General features: G+C 38.4%; 1 protein-coding gene across 1 annotated transcript; it reads left to right on the top strand.

Moving 5' to 3' along the window:
- The first annotated feature begins 654 nt into the window (after positions 1-654).
- dlst (dihydrolipoamide S-succinyltransferase) lies at positions 655-22,883 on the top strand. The gene is made up of 15 exons (XM_084097325.1): positions 655-800; positions 3,108-3,141; positions 3,280-3,322; positions 3,408-3,469; positions 7,244-7,318; positions 7,401-7,456; positions 7,998-8,106; positions 8,558-8,719; positions 9,254-9,327; positions 12,491-12,588; positions 17,181-17,311; positions 18,511-18,584; positions 19,292-19,375; positions 21,121-21,288; positions 22,251-22,883. The coding sequence occupies exons 1-15, from the start codon at positions 738-740 to the stop codon at positions 22,383-22,385; spliced, it is 1,368 nt and encodes a 455-aa protein (XP_083953451.1). The 5' UTR covers positions 655-737; the 3' UTR covers positions 22,386-22,883.
- Positions 22,884-22,980: the final 97 nt, after the last annotated feature.

Here is a 22,980-nt window from a genome sequence, read left to right as displayed (position 1 = left end):
TATTATTGATAAAAAAACAAATTAATAATAAATAGTATAAAACAGTAGACAATATGTATGGTTCACAACAGTATCTATTACGCATAGAGTCGTTTCGTGGATTTTATTTGAACTTTTATTTGAACAAATAATGATTCTATTATCGGAAGAACATACTTTTTTGTTAATTATTATTGCTGAAATTGCTGAAATGACAGGCTATTTGACTTTGATATATATACTTTGATATGGATGAGGTTGATTTGTACTTTTCTTGCTTCTCATAGGAAAAACAAATCTCTACAAAATAAAAATATATATACAAAAAGTAATTTCCCATTTATGAGTATAATAAGGTATGGAGTTAACTTTACTTGAGATTACTTAACATAATAAAATAATACATTACACACAGTCATGGACATGAACCAGCACAGAATTTATGAAAATGTGTTATACACGTTGCAACCAAAAAAGGAAATTCGTAAAAGTATACATTATAAACATGATGATACACAATGACCTTCAACAAGCATACATTATAATGCATTACAACGTGTTGCATTACATCTTTACATTACATTTAATGCTACGCTGTTGAATTGAAATAAGAGTAACAAATCAATGGTATATTCCATTCGCGCTCACCCCTCTCTGATTCGTGATGGTATGTTCCGGACTCCTTCCGGATTGCGGCGGCGCGGTTTCCGGTTCTGTGCTGTGTGAGAGCTGCATTGCGCGCGGTTCACCCCGACGACATGTTGTCCCATTCCCGCTGTCTCTCCCGGAGCCTCGGGCGCTCGATCACCGCCCTGCGGCAGGTACGTGTGTCTTTCCCCGGGTGTGTCCCGCGGAGAGACTGAACGGTGATGAACCGTGAGCGTAACGACCGTTAATGATGACGGCAGCGGTAGGCCGCGCGCAGGCCCAAGGGCAGCAGGACACTCGCGCACAAACTCACACATTTACATTATATTCATGACACTTACACGGGCTTTTCGGGCTTTATATGATGCGTTCATCAAACTTTAAATAAATACTGTAGATCAACGAGGTCGTTTGAGAAACGTCTGCTGTCAAAGACCTCATGTGATCAAGCTGTCACCTCATAACAACACGACACGCGCTAAACGTGTTAATATTCATGTGTGTTGTCATGTGTCATGCTAATGCATTAGTAGTTTTGTGTGTGTGTGTGTGTGCTGCTGTCATACGTCTCTGCTGTTTCAGGGCATCACTTTCTCTGTTTTTCTCTTATCATTATCTTCTAAAGTGACTGTATTAAATAAAACATTATTTTCGTTATTACTAAATATTAGTGATATCTGCCGTAATTCGGTCATAAAGATTACTGACTATAGCTGCATTTAGCACTGCATTAACCGTAGTCAATCTACTGTGGGTCACTTTCAAAGTGGAACATTTATGATGATTCATTAATGATATTTGAGGAAAGCTTGTAAAATAAGCGTTTCATTTCAGTTTGTGCAAACATCTTATCTAGAGTAATTAATATGTACTATGTATCTATATATATATATATCAGTGCTTTGAAGTTATGAAACAGAAGTTGAACTGGTCTTCTGGAACAAGAACAAATGTGGGCGGGGCTTGATTGTGTCTGTGGGGAATTGATTGGGTGGTTGTGGTTTGCTATTGGCTGATCTCATGTGAGTGACAGGTTATAGCCCCGCCCTCGTCATCAGAGAAGAGAAGAGATGCTGCAAGAGGAACTTATTCTGAGTCAAGATTATTAACACTTCCTACAGTAAATCCTACAATATTCCTTAAAAAAATAAGAATTTTTAATGTCAAGGTGACTTTACCAGGGACAGGCACAAGGACAGATTAATTGAGAAGTAGAGGAGGAAAATCCCCCAAATGAGTCTGTTATTTACCAGAACTTTAAACACATATTGATAATCTTTTTCATTTTGTAGATATGAGAGTCCTTCCCATTGACCCTGTGACACACGGATAGATCACATGACCCGCATGTGTGCCGGACTGTCACTCAGCCTTCGCGTGCCGACAGCAGTGATGTTTAACGGCCTGTCAGACGCAGTCATGTATCAGTGCGCCTGTTTTCCATTGATTTATTAGATAACGATGTAAGATTAACTATAGAACAATATGACGTTAAAGTATTAGATTGAATATTACTTTTTCTAATATAAAACGGCAATGCAGTTTTTGCAACTTCACAGGTCCTGTTTTTTTGCAAATGATTATTTTATGTAGGCTTTGCTTAGTTTTCCATGTGTATTTAAAAAGTTCCCTTCTCCATATGAAACACTAATGTGTTCATAAGTCACGTGCAGCTTTAAATTACCATAGTTTGGTCAAAAATACTCTTCGGTGATGGACAAACACCTGTCTCACACACACACACACACACACACACACACTACAAAGTTCCCGACTCCATGTGAACTGAGAGTCCGGCACTGACAAAAAAATACAACATAAATGCAAAGAAACCATTTGTAATATTAACTTATCCTGTTTTTTTTTCATGAAATAAAAAATAATCACTGTCAGGATAGATCATAAAACAAAGAGCTTCGGTGCGGGGCGTGTCCGACGTGACAAATACATATTTTAAGACTGTTACGAAAATTAATGTTGGCAAATAAATCATGAACGTATGAATAGACCAGCTGAAACCTCTGAGGAGTAGCAGAGGTAAAGCTGAAGAGTTCATGAAATGAGTTCGCGTTTTCGAAGCCATAACGAGAAACAACTTTATTATTACTGCATTATTAATATCATCAATGATTTTTGCCTATCAAGCTTGGATTATGACCGTCTCTAATAACCCAATCATAGTCAGTATCAGGGTTGGGCGATATTGAAGAAAAGTGCGATATTTCTATATATTGTGCAGCCGTAGTCAGTATGTCGGATATTACATTTGAGCTGAAACTGACATTTAAATATGACATTTTGGTGATCAAAGATGAGTTTAAAGGGATAGAATGATTGACTACGGGGGACTTTAAGCTGTTTGTCGAAGCCTGTCTACATGAGGTTATCGTGTGTTTGTTGGACGTTGCTCTGTGATTGGCACAGTGATGCTTCAGTGCTGTCAGCGCTCACTGATGGACTGTGTCGTCTTGTTCTTGCAGGGAAACGGTGTTCTTGCCAGACGGGCTGCTTCAGGTGAGCTCTGACTCTTGCTGATGTTTCCTCTGTTTTGCATGACATAGGTGGGGTTTTTCTAAAGGTTTTAACAGTCTTGTATCTTTCTTTTTCTGACAGTTGCAAACAAACATGATTAGATGTTCCTTTTTCCTCCAGGTATATCATCCGCTAGTCAGTGCGTCTCCTTCAAGAACAGCCCGTAAGTATCTCTGAAGTCCCACACTTCTCTGATCCCAGAGGATTTATGTGGTGAGATCTCACTGGACTGTGCTGTTGATTTCTAGGAGGAGTGAGACCCGGTCAAGCGTCTACCAGATCAGATACTTCAACACCACAGCCGCTCACAGTACGTATCAGCTCACGCTCCGCTTCTGGAAGCTCAGGGTAAAGCTGCATCATTAGCTGTGTTTCCATACACCTATTTTTATGCCCATTTTGGGAACGCTGAATGGAAACGCCAAGATATGCATAAATTATAAATGCGCACACAAAAAAAAATCACATATGCACTCAATCGAGGCGGATAATTTATCCGATAAGAAGACATGCACATAAACTATGATGGGAACACATTTACTTAATAAATCCCTGGATGCACAACAATAAAGTCATGACTTTGCCCTGAGGCTGTGATTGGATAACTGGAGTAACCAGTGGACCAATGGCATCGCAGCATCTCAGATGTTGGTTTGGTGTTTCTGAAAGTCTGTCATCAGAATGATTTGGTTTGCAAAACGGTTTGGAACAGCCGTGGAAATTTGTTTCACAAATATCTGTATATTGGAAAATATATTTTTGACATATTTGTGTAACCATCTTACTGGTGTGTCGGCGTTATTTAAATGCATGTTTATTTTGTTTTAAACCGCATAGCTTGTCATTAATTTTAGTTAAGTTGTGCTGTGGTAATTTTTACTCTTATTTTCTGTAACAAGGACACTGTGAAAGAGCGTGACCCTGACCTCCTCATTAGTGGGTTCACTGTTGATTATTTTGCTGAAATAACGGAATCTGAAGGTTATTTCAAGGTCAGAATTAGATCAGATTTTTTCAAATAAAGAATAAAAAATTTATTAATTAAACAATAATAACATATGTATTGCATTTCAAAAATTGTCAAATACTGTAAAAATACAGTATTTATAAAAAAAAGTTTAATATGAATGAATACTTTTAAAAACAGTTTGAATAAATGATTCAATGACTCACTCATAAATACATAATCTTGGATGAATTATTCATTAGGGCTGTACGATTAATCGCACTTTCCATGTAATCGCAAAGGCAGCGATTATTTATTTTATGTGCAGTTTGTCAGTGATGTACGGCTCTGTAAACGCTGCTCCATCTGAAAGCACTGAGAGTCACTTATAACGTGCATTTGAAAAAACAACACGCGTCAAACATCTTTCCAAAACATGAGAAGCATTTATGAACCTCTTGTCCAACAACAGACTACATTTAATAACATGCTTTTACTCCAAACTCACTTCATAACGACAGCTGAGCTCCTCCTTCTGTGAGATGATGAGCTTCTCACACAGAATAAGGCAGTCGTGTATCTATAAGTCATGTTTAATCAAAGTGCTTCAGTCTTCTGTTTGTTCAGCTACAGCGATAGGGATGCAGCGGGGCATATTTATCGTGTTTGCGTGAGAGCGCCCTCTGGTGGTCAAATGGGGCAGTATTTGCTACCAATCTGACAAGCTGCGCATAAAATAATCGCAAATCGCGTGCGGTTTTGTTGCGATTAATCGTTCAGCCCTATTATTCATTGACAAATACATTGTTTAACAGCCACATGTCGCCACCTACTGGTGTAGTGATAAAATCTATATCATTATTTGAAGCATCAAGTTACTTTCAAAATGATGATTTACTCCATTTTGATCGCTTCCGTAGACATCAGTGTTTACATCTGAACTGTGGACTTTTATCCCAGTACTTCTGTGAAAATCTGAATTATTGTGAAAATCTGAATTATTGTAAGACAGAAATAATGAAACTGTGGTAAAAAAGACTGTTTCATGCCTGTCCATGAATGACCACTTCTCTCTAGATCATCAGCAGCGCAAACGCAGATCTAGATGTTCTGGTGTGATTTTGTCGTTTAATAGACACAGACGAATTGTCGTCATTTAGGAGTAAGATCGCGCTGGTGTTTGAATTGAGATTGCGATCTTTTAACGCTTAATCGTGCAGCTCTCGTCTGACTTTTGTTTTGTGAAATTATGCTAGAATTATTCTGAAGACAGTTCGCTTCATAGATACATTCATATAAATCCCTACCACCACTTTAATATTTACTTTTTTCTTCCTGTTCTGTATTTCGCAAACGGTGAGCTTTCTGTGGCTGGTGTAGTTTTTTTCTCTGCTGGCGCATCTCTTTTCTCTTCGCGTCCGTCTTCTGCGTGTCTCTTCTCTGCGGCCTCATTTATAAAACTTTGCATAGGATTTGCGTCAGAAGTGGCGTACGGATGAAACCTCACGCACATCCTACGCAGTTTCCCTTAATAAATCACAATCAATTCTAAATGTAGCGCAGCTTTTGCGGCTTCATGTCACGCCCATAGTTGCCCATTAATAGTCCGTGAAACACCCACAAGTTAATATTCATCGATTGCGAAATCATGGCAAACACAGAGAGGAAAACCAAGAGCGCAAGATCAGCCATTGTGCGTCATTACGCATTGTGACGGCATCTTGCCATTTTATTACCATCCATTTGATTGCATCTGCCAAGCTGCAGATGTGTTATGAGGATGAATTGCATAACATGCCAATATTATTGCAGAACATTTCACTTTTCTTTGTGTGTTAATTTGCATTTCTGTTGTAATCTTCGTTTGATTTGGTTTGTTTTACACTTTGATCGATCAAACGGGTGTTCGTGTGGGCCGTTAATTGTAAGACTTGCTTTGTGAAGTCTTCATGTTATTTATGAGAGGCAGTATTGCCATTTCTTTTACACAACGGTCTACAGTTTCACACACTTTCACGTGTTTCTTCCATCTGCCGATGGTGTCGCCATTTCTCATTTCACCTGTTTGTGTGCGTACGCCTGGGTCAGAGCTTGCGTGAAGGACCGCACATTCTCCCGTCAAGTTTGCTTTTTATAAATACCAATTATTGCGTAGAGAACGGCGTACGCCTTCTTTTGTGCGTACGCAACGTTTATAAATGAGGCACCAGGCCTGTGTGAACTTCCTGTTTACAGACTTCAGAATATTTCCACTCAAATAACATTTTTGGAAATGATTGCAAAGCAGTTTGTGTGCAAGTAGTTTTTAAAAGAAACTGAAAAGCGTTGTGATTTATGGCTGGTCGACCGGTGCATCTCTATTTTCTGGGCTGTATGTTTGACACCCCGCTCTACATATGACGCACTGGTAAAGTCCGAACAAATGGATGCAGCCTTTCACATTCTTCTCAGCCGTAGGATGGGGTCTCAAATTATTTTGAAATATTTAGCTTTATTGCACATCTCTAGAATACTTGATTCTAATTCGTTAATCTCAGCATTCAGTGGCATGATATTTATTATTCTGTGGTTTGTCTTGACTGAAAGCTGCTTGCTAGATCCCGATTTCTTCACAAAACTTTGCTAATAAAAGATTTAACGTTAATTAACTCAAATCAATATTTTGTGTGAAGTAATAAGCGCGATAATATAAAGGCACATTGTTGCCGTGGATGCTGATAAATATTTAAAATGTGAGGAATCATGTTGCAATCATGATGCTAGAATACAAATCACGAGACCTGGCAAAACCAGACATGTGTTGAGTGCAGCATTGCACTTTAAGTCATTTGGTGATGTTTATCGAGTTATTAGCGCTATTAATTATTTACCTTACATGTAATAAACTGCTCAATGCTAATGCAGACGAACTTAGAGCGTTTCTTATCTTTCTGTTGCTGAAGTGTTTGTGTCCACTGCACTTTTTTAATCCAATTAACTCGTGAAACAAATTGGTTTTGTTTGTTTGTTTTAAATTACACAGCCATTTTAGGCAGGCTTTTCTCTCTGTGCAGTCATGTCTTCAGTGGCGTGAAGATCTCTATTGGTTAACACGTTTCTACTGTTGCACACCACATTAAATGTCTCGTGTGATTGCAGGGAATGAAGTTATTACGGTAAAAACCCCAGCGTTTGCGGAGTCTGTCACAGAGGGAGACGTCAGGTGGGAGAAAGGTAAGATGTGTGTGAGATCAGGTGTGTGTTACACACGGTTAACCTGATTGGACCTCGTTCACCCTGTTTGTGTCTCTCTTAGCTGTTGGAGACACGGTCTCTGAGGATGAGGTGGTCTGTGAAATTGAGACTGATAAGGTAAGAAGAAGTGTTTTGTCTGTTTTAGGGGATTCTGTAAATACAGTTTTTAATGTGACTTTGAAACTACATGGGTTGCAATTAAAAACCGTTCTAATAATTGATATCATATTTGTCATGCCAGTGCACTCAAACTATGTGCACAATGAAAGTCTGTATGTTACACAATTATTAAAATTATTGTACAAAAAACTAACATCAACTGGTTAAAGAAAGCAGCAGAAGGGTTGCAAACCACAGACTAAGAAGTGGTTTTGCAGGAACACATGTACTACTCTGAACACAGTGACCTGTGTGTCAGTGCTCCTGCAGTTATAGTTCATAAACATCAGTCGCATATATTCCCATTTTCAATTATGGTCAGATTTAAATCTAGATTTGATGTTAAACATCAAATGTTTTGATTAAAATGTTTACGCTTGAGTTCAGCTCTGCAGAAGAGGGCTCTGTGGTTGTTGACTGTGTGAGGGCCTGAGGTGTGTGTGAGGGCCTGAGGTGTGTGTGTGTGAGGGCCTGAAGTGTGTGTTGTGTCCCGCTGCAGACGTCGGTGCAGGTTCCCTCTCCTGCTGCCGGAGTCATCGAGGAGCTGCTGGTTCCTGACGGAGGGAAAGTGGAAGGAGGAACGCCTCTCTTCAGACTCAAGAAAGGAGGTCAGTCACAAAACATAATAATAGTAATATATTAAAGGAATGTTCTGGACTAAATACATCTTATGTTGTGTTATTTTATTGTTATCAGGCTGTAATCGTTGCCTGACATGATCATTGTGTTATTAATGTTAACGATCCACATAACTTTATGTATATTACTGCAATATTGACATAATTTTGACTCTGATTTTAAGATTGAAACATGCATTTTCTGTGATGCTGTTTTGAGATAATATATTGAATAAAACTTTGCTTCTAAACAAGTAAACTAACTTGTGAAATCTTTATCAGGGCGAAGTATACATGTGTTTACCCACATTCAAAATTTCCATCTTCATTAACCACAACCATAAATAAAGTATCAGGTCATTGTGTGCTAGGAAGTGGTCATGAGTGTAAGTGAGTGATGTTGTGCTGCAGCGGTCTGAGCTGTGACTGTGACACGTTTCAGCTGCAGCTGCTAAGACGACGGTGGCGTCAGCTCCTCCTCCTCCTCCGGCAGAGACGCCTGCTCCTGCTCCTCCTCCTCCGGCTCCGGGTCCTGCGGGCCCCATCCCCTCCAGCATGCCCCCCGTGCCCCCTGTGCCAGCCCAGCCCATCCAGGCCACACCAGGTTAGTGCCCGCCAGGAGGAGTTTTACCCGGCTTACATAATCAAACCTCATCGTTGATTTCATACAACATTCTTTTGTTCTATGGTGCTTATAGAGCCCTATGAAATCTGTTTGATTTTTTTCACCCCAAATCCCATTTTATTTTTTCCCAAATTTAATTTTATATTTTTCCCATATTCCATTTTATTTTCCCTCAAATCCCATTTAATTTTTTCCCCAAATTCCATTTTATTTTGTTCCCAAATCCAGTTTTTTTTCTGTTTTAGGTTCTCTGGATTCATTTTCATTTGTTGAATTAAATTTTAATATCAAAAGCTTGCTAATTAATTGAATTAATAAAAAACAATTTTTTATGAAATGTCTTTTATATATATATATATATATCAATATATCGTACAAACTCGATATACCGCACAGCCCTACCCATATTGTATTCATTTTTAAAAAGCCTTAAATTTTAAATCCTGCTTTTGTTACTAAAACATTGCAGGACTGAACGGTCCTAAAACTGTCTTCTGTTGTGTCTGTTGACAGTGTCCGCCATTAAACCCACTGCTGCTGCTGCTCCTGCTGATACTGGGGCCAAAGCTGCCCGGTCAGAGCACAGGGTAAGACAGCCTGCCGTCTGCAGGAACACACACTGCAGCTCGAGTTCTGCACACTGCTATAGTATGTGGTGTTCACAGCCCAGTATGACGGCTCTTGCTGTGTACGACCCTAATGTGCTCATTCTATTAGCATCTTTATTGGGTAATATTTAGGGATGCGCGATATATCGGCCACCATATCGGTATCGACCGATATATGTTCATTTTTGATGTTATCGGTTTTTTTTTCTTATCGGTTTTATGTTTTTATGTTACCGATAAGAAAATTTGGCCGATATATTAAAGCCGGTGAATAATGTATTATTTCCTTCAGCTGAGACACTTCAGATGCACACTGATCAACATGATGTTTTTGAATTGCTTGAAATATGATTGAAATCACTTTAAAAAAAAGGAAAATACAGTAAAGTTCAACATGTGCAGCGCAAGTCTGTCATATCGGCTACATAAAATTATATTGAGAACATTATAATTGTGTGTTTGGGACATGGATTTAAATGGTGAGACTTTTGTTTTTGTAATCAGGCTCTCAGAAATTATATAAAAATTAGGATTTAGATTTATCGGCGAATATATCGGTTATCGGCTTTCAAATATAACGAATTATCGCATTGTACAAAATTTTCATATCCGTGCATCCCTGGTAATATTGTACCAATTACATCAAAGAAGATTGACTAATTTAGGGCTAATTACACTGTCACAGTAGCCTGGTTCTACCAGACTCTCGTACATTTCATTTGTACAGAGAGTCTGGCCTCTCTCCATTGAGAAACGTTTACTTCCTTGTAGGCGGGTTCTCTGTTAAAGTTCAAAACTATTGGATCTGCCCAGAGTCACTCAGGATCTGCCATAGCCAATCGCTAACGTGTGGTCGTGACGCATGTCATGCACCGAAACCAAACCGGCCGGAAACAAGAAGTCAGAATGATCAGAGGATTATGTTTAGAATAAGTCTGTCAACGAGAGCTGCAGGTTTTGTTCATCGAATTTAAGAGTTCAAGGAACAATTGTAAATTCTAAATGTATATTTGACACTAAGGACAGTGATGTATCCAGTCAACTAACAACAGTCGAAGCTGGGTCTAATCATTAGGGATAGTTCACTTTGAAATTAAATTTGGGTATGTTTTAGCTGACCTCAAGGGCATCCAAGATGTAGGTGTCTTTTTTTCCGCAGTAGTTTCAATTTTGATATTTTTAGGTCAAACCGTTCTTGTCTGTGAGTCATATAATGCAGGTCTATGGTCACTGTCTAAGAGCATGCACAGAGTCCAAATTAAAACAATTCCCCATCGTCCAAATTAAACAATTCCCCATCGTAAGTACACATTGATGGCCTAAGACACGAAACGAGCGGTTTGTGTGAGAAAACAAACAGTATTTATATCGTTTTTACCTCTCATACACAACCACGTCCAAGTGATCTGAGGACGCGCGCGCATCCTGGTGTGTGACGTGACTGGTGCATAGATATATACACTAGAAGTTGCCTTGTCTACGGCAGTTCATTGGAACAAATGTCTTTAAGGCGCCATCTAGTGTGTATATCTATGCCGCTGCGGTCGTTTCGGATCTGCCGCAAATGCTGTACAGTGATCACCGTCCAGAAGGTCACGGTCATCGTGCACGCCGAGCTGCCCAGCACGAACTCCTAACTTTTCTGCCTCCTTCACTTGGTCCTCCATTAGTGCAACAAGAGGGGAGACGACAACAACTATCGGCTTTGCATCCCTATCGTTCGCCACTAGCGGAGTGAGCTGGAAAATCAAACTTTCCCCGAACCCCGTGGGGAGGAGGGTCACAACATCATGGACACCAACAAAACTTAGCAAACATTGTTCTAGCTCCGGCTTTAACTTCTATATATTCTGCAGTTTTGCAACAACGGACCGAATAGCTTTTCTCACGTCTTTCTCCGCTGCCATTACTGAACTCAGTCTGACGCACTACATCAACGTCATCGTTCTCAGCCACTCCCTCTGTTCGCTGATTGGTCCTACAAAAAATTGGTTTCTGGAAACCTAAGAATATACAGCAGTCCCAGACGTAGTGCTGGAGGAAAATAAAATTGAGCGGAAGTGCGTCGGAGGGCGCAGCCAGGCTACTGTCACAGCATCTGATCAGTCAAATTGTGCAGTTGTTGTACATTAGCATGATCATGTTAGACCACAAAATGTCAAGCCTTCAGTTTCACCTGTGACTGTGATGTGGCTCATTATATCGACACTCTTCATCTCTGTGATGATATTCAGAAAGTTTCTATTTGATCTGAAATCATTTAAACGTAGGGATGCACCGATATGAACATTTTGCCCGATACCGATAATGAAAGCCGATAACAGATATATTGGCTGATGAATCTAAATCCAAATATTTTTATATAAGTTTTGAGAGCCTGATTACAAAAACAAAAGTCTCAGCATTAAAAGCCATGTCCCAAACACACAATTATAATGATGTTCTCAGCCTATATGACTTGTGTTGCACTGAACTGTATTTTCCTTTTATGAAGTGATTCCAATCATATTTCAAGCAATTAAAAACCCTCATGTTGAAGCATCTGAAGAGTCTCAGCTGAAGGACATAATACATTATTTATCAGCTTTAATATATCAGCCAAATTTTCTTACAGGGCAGATTACGATGACATTAAAAATTAACATATATCTGGTGATACAGATATGGTGGAGGATATATCGTGCATCTCTACTTAAAAGGGTGATTTTTCTTTTCTTTTTTTTATCATGTCCCAAATCAGTAGATCATGTTGAGTTGTCGCCATTTGATTGATAATGTTTAATGCAAGATAATGAAATATGATCAATGCGTCTTTTTCACCAAATAAAATGCACTATTTACATGTGTAACATGTTAAATGCCATTTGGAGATTTCCGTTAGCATTTTGAGTCTTGCTAAATTGTTGAAACAATAAAACAATTAATTGAAACAGACAGTTTACAAGAAATAATTCCCAATTCAACTCGATCATCCGTTTTTCTCTGTGGTTTAAATCAGTTTCTGTCATAATAACTCTTAAAAAATCCTATAGCCAAATAAAAAGGTTATATTTGCATATGAATGTGATATCACAGATGAAACAACTGAAAATAGCCTAAATTCTGGTTGTGAATGCTTGTCTCTGCTGTGGTTTGGTTGCAGGTGAAGATGAACCGCATGAGACTGCGAATCGCTCAGCGGCTGAAGGAAGCGCAGAGCACCTGTGCCATGTTGACAACCTTCAATGAAGTCGATATGAGGTCTGTTCCTGTAACATCAGCCTACAGCTGCAGATAAAGGCTCATTGGTTCTTTTAAATGTGTTTTTAATGCCCTACCCAGTCAAAAGTGTGTGCACACCTACACCTTTTTGTTAATGGGATTTAAGAAAAAGTGATTAACACTGAAATCACATGAACGGTCGTCGGGATAATGTAGAGATGAAAGCACTTATATTTGAGCTGCTTCTTTGACTAGATGTCTGCTCCAGCTCTATGCATTTAAAAAAAAAAAAAGTAAATAAAGAGTAATAAAACAGGCAAGTAAAGTTTGATGACAAACTTTGTTGTTAGCTTGTCTGATACGTTTTAACTTGTTAGCATGATTTAGCACATTGATAGCATTTTTTCTCATGTTGATTGATAGATATATGGTGCATGTGGTTCATGCTTGAAAGTTTTGAGACCCTTAGTCTATGGGATTTTTCGTAGTTTTGTTCGTCCGTTTTACGAAAACTAAGTCTAAGTAAAACTTAGATACTGGGTGATATTCAGTCTCAGAAAAAGCAGCAGCCTAAATAGTAGGGATGTCCCGATCAGGTTTTTTTGCCCTCGAGTCCGAGTCCGAGTCATTTGATTTTGAGTATCTACCGATACCGAGTCCCGATCCGATACTTCTATAATACATAAAAAAAGAATAAAGAAGAGCGAAAAAACAGATCCAGGATGTTCCTTATTTTTTATTTAATTCACCTTATTTTAACATTCAACAACTCTGTTAACAAACAGAGCACTTCTGTGAGGTAGCTTGAACAATCAAGTAATAAATAACATAAATTCTTCACTTTTGGACTTTAGTGCAACAGTAAATATAAAAAAAGTCTAATATATAAACAAATAGCACCTCAACTTAAAATACCCGGCAGGCATGTAAACAAATAAAAAAATAAAGTGCCACAGTGTTTGCAAAGCCAGTAATGTGCTTTTAGGAACTGCACTCCTAACTCTTACGCCGGTTTCACACTGCACTGTTAGCAGAGCGTGCAGTGCGTATTTTTTTCGCTGCCCATGTTAACAGAGCAGAGCAGCAGTGCCGCGATCGTTTCGGCGCCGAGTCTACTTTTGCTCCGCCGCTTACGCTGAATTAAAGTGACAATGCATTGATCATGGCCAAAAATACACCGCAGTTTTATCCAAAAAGTGCATTGATGATATCTATTGTGTTTTAAACAGTCAATCAAATGACCAACATCAATTTAAAAAGAAAACAAATGTCCAAAAACAAACTTGTTGCCAGAACAATAAAAACAAAGATGAACCAAAAGTTATATAAATGAAATTAATAAAATAAGCTTCTTGACAAGTCTTTTCTCTTAAATGTATTTGAAAACGAAATAAAGCAATGCCAACTTATCCAGTATAGAGTACTCTGTCTGTACACAACGGTTCAGTCGCGCGTGACAAACGCTGCCAGTGTGAAAGCAAAATGCACGTGTCCTGCTCACCATACGCACTGCTCCTGCGCTGCTTACGCTCTGCTAACGCGTGCAGTGTGAAACCGGCGTAACTCTGTGGCACCGCATAACTATAGATGTGTTAAAAAATAATGAGAATATATATATACATATATATCCGAGTCCTGATCGGGAGGTAACGTCCGATTCCGATCGAGTCTGAAAACACGTGATCGGGCCCGATTTCCGATCACGTGATCGGATCGGGACATCCCTACTAAATAGGATTTCAGTGTGTTTTATTTCTCTTCTCTTGTTAGATAACTGGTATCAGGTTTATTTGCAATCGTGTGGATATTTGGGAAAATTTGTGTTCTTGCTCGTATAATGTTATCAATATTAACATGTTTTGTTGGGATGCACGATATATCGGCCACCATATCTGTATCAGGCGATATATATGATCATTTTTATTGTTATCATTATCGGCCCGATGAGAAAATTTGGCAGATGTGTTAAAGCTGATAAATAATGTATTATTTCCTTCATTGCTTGAAATATGATTGAAATCACTTAAAAAAAAGGAAAATACAGTGAAGTTCAACATGTGCAGCGCAAGTCTGTCAAATAGGCTTCATAAAATTATGAGAACATCATTATAATCGTGTGTTTGGGACATGGATTTAAATGGTGAGACTTCTGTTTTGGTAATCAGGCTCTCAAAAATGATATATATATATAAAAAAAGATATATTTATCGGCCAATATATCGGTTATCGGCTTTCAAGTATAAAGAATTATCGGTATTGGCCAAAATGTTCATTTCAGAGCATCCCTGATGTTTTTGTATCGAAGAGAGTCTTAAATTGATCTCTCTGACTATATTTTGTTCTTTATGCTAGTAAGTGTTAAATCCCCACTTTTATGAGGATTTTTATAATGTTATATTTGTGTACAGAACCGATGGCAAGCGTGTCCAGACACGGACACATAGGAAATCTGTCGATGGCCTGTGAAAATGTTGCTTATTGCCCAAACCCGATTAGAAGCTCCGCAATGCCCGTCCAAATGGTTATAGATTGGGATCTGGCCTACAGGAAGAGATTTCTGAAACCCAATCGCCACTTAAAGCGCGGAATGTAAATATTTGGTCCTAATGTTGGTCAAAACAAAGATAAGAAGGGTAAAATGGGCTTTATTAATTTACAAGGAAACGTTAATGTCCGCAGCCTCCCTCGCTCGCCCCTGAAGATGACACTTTGAGGATTTCTCCCCAGCGCAAATGGCCGTATTGCCTTTCAGCTGCTCGGGGTTCGTGCGCTAATCTCGTTGGCATTGATGGGATGGAGGAAGACTGTGCCGGTCTGGAGTCGAAGGAGCGCGCTAGTCTGCGGCCTGCTAGCATCTGCGCGGGACGTCCCCTGAGACGGGCCTTCGGAGGGAGCGTGCGAGGCAGCCCGGACCGTTATGGGCTATTATGACAAGCCAATAAGATTTGAAGGCTTTGGAAAGTGAAGATTTTTATCGCGTCTTCTCTCCTTTCTCTGAGAGCGTGTGTCTTGGGACGGTCCTAATTCTGTTAGCGGAGAAACCGGAGAGGCTAAACGGCGTTAGAGACAGGAAAATGGAGAATTACCGTCTCGGCGCTTTTCACTCTAAACCTGGGCAGACTGTCGTCCACAACATGCTTGATTGGGGTTTTAGTGAGGAAAGTTAACCTGGAATGGCACTGGCCTCGCACACACAGGCTTCTGATGCTGTGGGTCATTGCTGAGGAGTTATCGGGGTCCGATTGGGTTGTGCTTTCATGTTTCAAGGAATTTTAAATCAAAATTAGAGGGATGCTCGTTTCTGTGGTGCATGAATGTCATGACGACTGTTTAACGATAATCAAAATGTGCTTAAATTACTATTATATTATATATTATTAGCGCTGGGGGAATTAACGTGTTAATCTGCAATTAATTTGAGATGTTTAACGCATTAAAAAATAAATAACACAATTGATGCAGCACCTTTTTTTTATAATATATATTATATAATATAATATGTTGATATATTGTTGCTATTTTCTGTCCAATTTGTGTGGACATTTTTCTTTTTCCCCCTTTTTTGTGTGTTGTTTAATTTAATTAGTGATTCTACGTTTAAATATTGATGATTACAAGTTTGGGGGAAATGCGATTAATTGCGATTAATCACAGCAAATTGTGCGATTAATTAGTTAATTTTTTTTAATCGATTCCCAGTCCTAATATTATTACAAATTACTACTTATTAAAAATATAGCATTGTTTTTTATTTTTAGATATTCCAGTCATGTTCAGTAATACCGGCATTGCCTTTTTAGCTGTTGATGAAAATGATGAGGAAAATAACACATGGATTAGATTATTAACATATAATCAGTGTTTTTATAAAAGTAAATATTCCAATTATGATTTGAATAAATTATTGCCGTTTGGTATGAGTGAGCTGAAGCTGAATGAACACGGGTACGCTGAAGTGAATACGAGATGAGGTTTAGCAATCAAAAATCACAGCCAATCAGAAGAGCCGATTTGTCATAGAATACACTTGTTTGTTCACCGTTTGAACGTTCTTGTCTGAGATGAATTTGATCATTGTATCTTCCAGTATGCCTATAAAGCTCACACAAAATTATTATTCAAACTCGCATTAAATTCTTAAAACATTAAATAAAGCACATAATCAGTAGCTGAGATTGTCATACTTTTTATATAGTTGTTCCAGCTGTGATGTCGCAGAACGAGGAACCATTTCTAAAATAAAATCGTCCTGTATCGTCACCGCAGAAGATGCTTTTGATCACGTGTGTCGCGTTTAGTTAAAATACGGTGTAATATTACAACTCGTATCTATCTACACAAAATTACACTGTAATTAGCATGTGCTCTTATTTATATTCCTCATTTTCATTATCAAAGTGCTAATCTTAACACTAACCAATCAGACCTCAAGGGGCCGTCCAAAATGCCACCATAACCAGAAAAAAGCTAATAAAAAATATCTAACTGGATGATAAAGAGCAGCGTGAACATTCTGCTGAACATCTGCTTCGGGATTGCAAGGTTGAAAGTCATGCCGGTTTGGGTTGGCACGAGGTTGAGCAACTGTTCCTTGTTTAATGTCTTGCATGTTTCTTTATTCCTCATGACAGCAACATTACAGAGATGAGGAAACAATATAAAGATGCTTTCCTGAAGAAACACAGTATCAAACTGGGCTTCATGTCTGCGTTTGTGAAAGCTGCTGCCTACGCTTTGACAGATCAGCCTGCCGTTAACGCTGGTATGTGTCTCCACACACGCACACACCCCCACCCACCTTGCTAGTTCAGATTAAGCCACTGTGTGTGGTTATGTGGTTGTCTGTTCGAGTCTAAAGAACATGTTTTACAGATTACCTGTCAGTCGCCCCCTCCTCTCTTTCCTTCCAAACCTCATTGGCTTGGCCTACATAGACACAGCCACGTTTAACACGGTTTCATTAGGCCAGTGTGTGTCTATATTTGCCCAGAGACACACCATTGCATGTTCTTCATCGGAGACTTGCATGTTCCTGCTGGTGAGGAAACGCACGCCTGTCGGGCAGTCACGATCCGGGCTATTACTGCTCACTGAAACCATACACTTCTCTTACTCTGAAATAAACAAACTTTTACTGAAATACAGTAGTCAACATTTGAAGTGGATCAACAAAGTTTTCCTGAGATAAGAACGGGTATTGTTAAAAATTCATGTGCAACTTTGATGAAAAGTTTTGATCCACTTCAAATGTTGACTACTGAAAATTAAAATATGAAAAATTTGGCATTTGGTTTAAATTGATGGACTAAAATAACTAAAACAGAAATAAAAAGTGATAAAAACTATATAGATTTATAAACTATAAATTACAAAAACCCAACAAAATTACTAACAATTAAAATAAAAAAACTTAAAAATATTTATTAAAAATGTAAATATAATATAAAAAACATTGTTTAACTTTAAGTACTAATATAATTAAAAATGTAAAATAAACTAATACAAATGACAAATACGCAACAAAATTGCTAATGAAAATATAAAAATAAAAACTATTTCAAAATATTAATAATGTAGAATAACATTTTACATTTAGTTTAACTTGATTTACTAAATAAATAAAATAAAACATAAATAAATCGTATTAAAAAATGACAAAAAAACGCAACAAAATTACTAAAAATGTAAATGAATTAAGTGTGCTAATAAAAACTATAATAGTATCTCAATGATAGTGTAACGACACCAACACTTCAGTAGTCCAGTGAAACATTTCTATTCTCATTAACACACAATACACTAACATGCTTGAGGATTTAAAAAGCCAGTTGTGTGTCTGTCTGTCTGTCTGTCTATCTATCTATCTATCTATCTATCTATCTATCTATCTATCTATCTATCTATCTATCTATCTATCTATATATATAAAAAAGCTGCTAACGGTTGTTTTTATGTGTGCAGTCATTGATGACACGACCAAAGAGATTGTGTATCGGGATTATGTGGATATCAGTGTGGCCGTCGCGACACCAAAGGTAATTCCTACAGATTTATTCCTCTTATAAAGACTGTGAAACAGTGAATCTCAGGTCAAGTCACCTTTATTTATGTTGCACTTTTTACAATACAGCTTAACTTATTTTTTCAAATTAGCTTTACAGTGATAACAGGAAAATAATGCATCAAAGTTCAGTGACGGTCACCACCGTTCAAAGGTTTAAGCTCAGTAAGATTTAAATGTATATATATTATTCATCAAGGGCGCATTAAATTGATCAAAAGTGACACAGACATTTATAATATTACAAAAGATTCTTTTTCAAATAAATGCTGTTCTTTTGAAGTTTACATATGCATCAATGAATCCTGAGAAATAACATGTATGACGGTTTCCTCAAAAATATGAACTCTTTTCAACATTGATGATGATAAGAAATGTTTCTTGAGCATCAAATCATCATATTATACTGATTTCTGAAGGAGTAATGATGCTGAAAATTCAGGAATAAATTACACTTTACTGTATATTCACATAGAAAACAGATGATTTACACTGTAATAATATTTCACTGTATTTTTGATCAGATAACGGCAGCTTTGGTGAAGAACATTAAAAAATCTTAACATTAAAGCCCCAAATGTGACACGATTCTCATAATTCCCAGATATTGTGCTTCTCCTGTGTGTTGTTAGTCTTCTTGCTGTGGTAGAGCATGAACCCGTGTCTCTCCTCGTCTCTCAGGGTCTGGTGGTGCCAGTGATCAGAGGAGTGGAGGGAATGAACTTCGCCGACATCGAGAAAACCATCAACGAGCTGGGAGAAAAGGTGAGGCCGATGGGAACTGAGCGAATGGTCTGAAGACATGCTTATTTATCTGCAACTGGAGCAGCTGACCAGAAATCTTTATTTAGGTAAATATGTTACATGACCTAAAAAAACAGCGGTGGTGTCACTGGTGGAGCTGATGTCAAGTGGAGGGAAAAATCAAACCATGCAATTTCTGAAAAACGCTGCGGTTTATTCCTCTGATGACTCGGGCCGGTGTGAAGAGCGATATCAGAGCCGTTTATATTTATGTTTTTAGCACAGGGGTTTTCAAAGTGCGGTCGTGAAATAATATTGCTATATCGTATTTACGAACTTCAAGTCATTTTTTTACACATCTGAAATGTGCTGAGATATACAGTCCAACCAACATTCAGACACCTTCAGCATTTCTCACTTTATCTCAGTTTATTCACTATAGTTTAGAAAATGGTAATAAATATGAGCAGAACTCAGAGTTATGAACTCAGTTGATATTTGACTGGTTTTGTCCGTCCTTCTGTTAGACTGTCTCACACATGAATTATGTTGAATATCTGTCAGCTGTTAAATTTAACTACACAATTAGATTATACCAGTTTAGCTCAACCAATCACCAAGCAATGCTTCATTTTGTTCAGTCTGTGTGTAAAAAGAGCATTAGCAATTAAAGACAAAACACTTCAGAAAACATGATCAGCTCAAAGTGTCCAAATCATTTTTGATCCCAAATCTTAATAAATGTCACTGGTAGTCACTGTATGAGGAATATTTGTGTATAATATGTCACAGTTTACTTTATTTTGCTCTCCTTTTGCTCATAAATGAAGTATAGTGTCCTGCACACACTAGTAAAACAATATCACAAATGACATCTGGTGTCTGAATAATGTTTGGTTTGCATATATTCCGAAGCGAATGACTTACACTTGCGTCTCTGGTAGCTCCTGTTGTCTCCTATTAATCTGCTGGGAAAGCTAGCAAGCTAAGCTACAGCAACATGGCAAAAGTAGTTTACGACATCGAAGCTACTTCTTAAAATTACATTTTTATATTGAAACAACTTCATTCCAAGTCAATGCTGTCTCAGTGATCAGTAAAGCTGTCAGTCACAGAGAGGCGGGCGTAGTTGTTCAGTTCAAGTGCTTATTGTTTATTAACAAACACAAAAATAGGTGTGAGTGTGTGTTTGTTAATCTGTATGTGTGTGTATGAGTATGCTCAATTTAGACTTTAGATTAAGTGAACTTAGTTAATTAAACTCAGCGCAAATTACAGTTAGCAAAAGAATTAAGACCTGCTCCAAACAGCAACAACGTGGCAAACAAAAAACATGTCCTCTAAATAACTGTGTGTGTGTGTGTGTGTGTGTGTGTGTGTAGGCCTGTCACAAAGAGGAGAGTGGATTGTTGCTATAGTGACGAACAATTTGTTGTGTGTTGTGGATATTTAAGAAAAAAGTCTAATGTAAGTGGACTTCTGTGTGTGTGTGTGTCTCCACAACGCAGGTTTGAGCTGATGCGACTAGTTTTCCCTGCCCTATAAACGGTCCTGCCTCCAGAAAAGTTTAAAACCCCTGATTTAGGAGACGCTTTTATCCAAAGCGACTTAGAAAAGAGGAACAAAAAGCAATTTATCAACAATATTAGGAATATGCCATGCCAGGTTTAACAGCTGAGTGGATCAGGGAGAAGCGCAGAGAGGGAAACGGGTCGGACTGGATGTTGTGGTGTGTGTTGTAAGTCTTGTGCTCTGGCTCCTCATAGGCTCGTAAGAATGAGCTTGCTGTGGAGGACATGGACGGCGGCACCTTCACCATCAGCAATGGAGGAGTGTTCGGCTCCATGTTCGGGACACCCATCATCAACCCGCCGCAGTCGGCCATCCTGGGCATGCATGGCATCTTTGACCGGCCCGTGGCCATCGCTGGGAAGGTTAGATCGCTGAACTCCATAGAGGCATTTTAACAATAACTTACAAAGACAGACGGGGTCAGAGGTTGTTAATCGAATGTTGAAGCCATCTATTCACATTATTGCAATGTATTTTTAAAATAATCACGTTTAACAATGAAATTTGGGCTGGAAAACTACATTACCCATGATGCTGTACAGAATATTCCTCCAATCAGAGAATTGCAGTGAACAAATTGAGCAGATGAGCACTTTATAATAACAGTAAACCTCTGTTGCGTCACTTGTTTGCCAAAAAAATGAAAGGGCTTGTTTAATTGTCATTTGAAGAAAAGATAAGTTAATGTTTCATGCCTTCATTTGATTACCAGAAAAATGTAAATACACAACACAGAATTAAAAAATAAAAAATTCATAGGGCCCTATTATTGTATACAAATTAATAAATTAAGTTTTTAAGAATTAAATTAATTAGATATGTTTTTGATTAAACCATTAAAATGGAATATAGACTAAATAAAATGGAAAGCACAGAACTGGGGGAAAGAAAATGGAATTAAAAAACAAACAAAACATTAAGGATGTAATTTCTGTTAAACTTAATAAATTGCTGGTAAATTTTAACAAGTTTTATGATTTGAATTACTTAATGCTTTTTGATTAATCCAATTTTATTTAACCATCCAGAAAAATGAAAACAGGAAGAAGAAAAAATTAAATCCATAAAAAAATTAAAATGGGAAAAACGAAATCAACTCGTATAAAACTGGGCATGTAGTAAAGTGTGTGTGTCTCCTCACGGTCGGCAGCATCAACAGCTCCGCTCTAGTCCTGTGCCTCTCCACATTAATATCACAGCCTCTGCTATAACAGGAGCTGTTCATAAAACTGGTCTCAGAAAAGTATGGTTCAGGAACCGGCATGGAGGTCATGGTATCAGTATCGTTCTCACTCGTTCTCTGTGTGTGTGTGTGTGTGTTCAGGTGGAGATCAGGCCGATGATGTACGTGGCTCTGACATATGACCACCGTTTGATTGACGGCAGAGAGGCGGTGACCTTCCTCCGCAAGATCAAATCTGTGGTGGAGGACCCTCGGGTGCTGCTGCTGGACATGTGATCGCACACACACACCCATACGCCACACACACACCCATACACCACACACACACACTGATACGCCACACACACACCGATACACCACACACGCCACACACTGATACGCCACACACACAAGTAACCGATGGCAGTGGGGTCTGGAGTGGGATTCGCATTGATTAGCTTCATCTCAACTTGTTTTACCATGTAAATGTGGACAGTTTCAGAATATTCCGGAGTCTGTTGCCCTGCAGGAACACCTGATGTTCTGTGTACAACTCAGCACACAACATGACCTGTGCAATTATGTTTCTAAATGACGAAAACTGATAGTAATATACAGTATGTTATATTTAATCTCTTCTGTGTAATGAACACTATGTTCCAGAAGCGTGTCGCAGGTGTCTTGTGTTTCACACCACGACGTGTCCCGCACAACTCTAGAGCTTCAGGTTCTCTCTGCCCCTGTAAAGAACCAAAACTATGGGATTTTAAACAATAAAATGGATGAAATGCTCCAGCTGTGTCTCTGGCGTTTCTCTACAGCAAACAGAAGCCAAGTCAGTCCTTTCTAGAGCGTCTGATGGCCTTCAGTGATTAAAGTCCCCCTGTGGTGT

This window comes from Abramis brama (genome assembly GCF_963993115.1).
Source record: "Abramis brama genome assembly, chromosome: 21".
Lineage (NCBI taxonomy): Eukaryota > Metazoa > Chordata > Actinopteri > Cypriniformes > Leuciscidae > Abramis > Abramis brama.
Note: the sequence above shows the minus strand (reverse complement) of the source record. Positions and strands in the feature narration are given on the sequence as shown.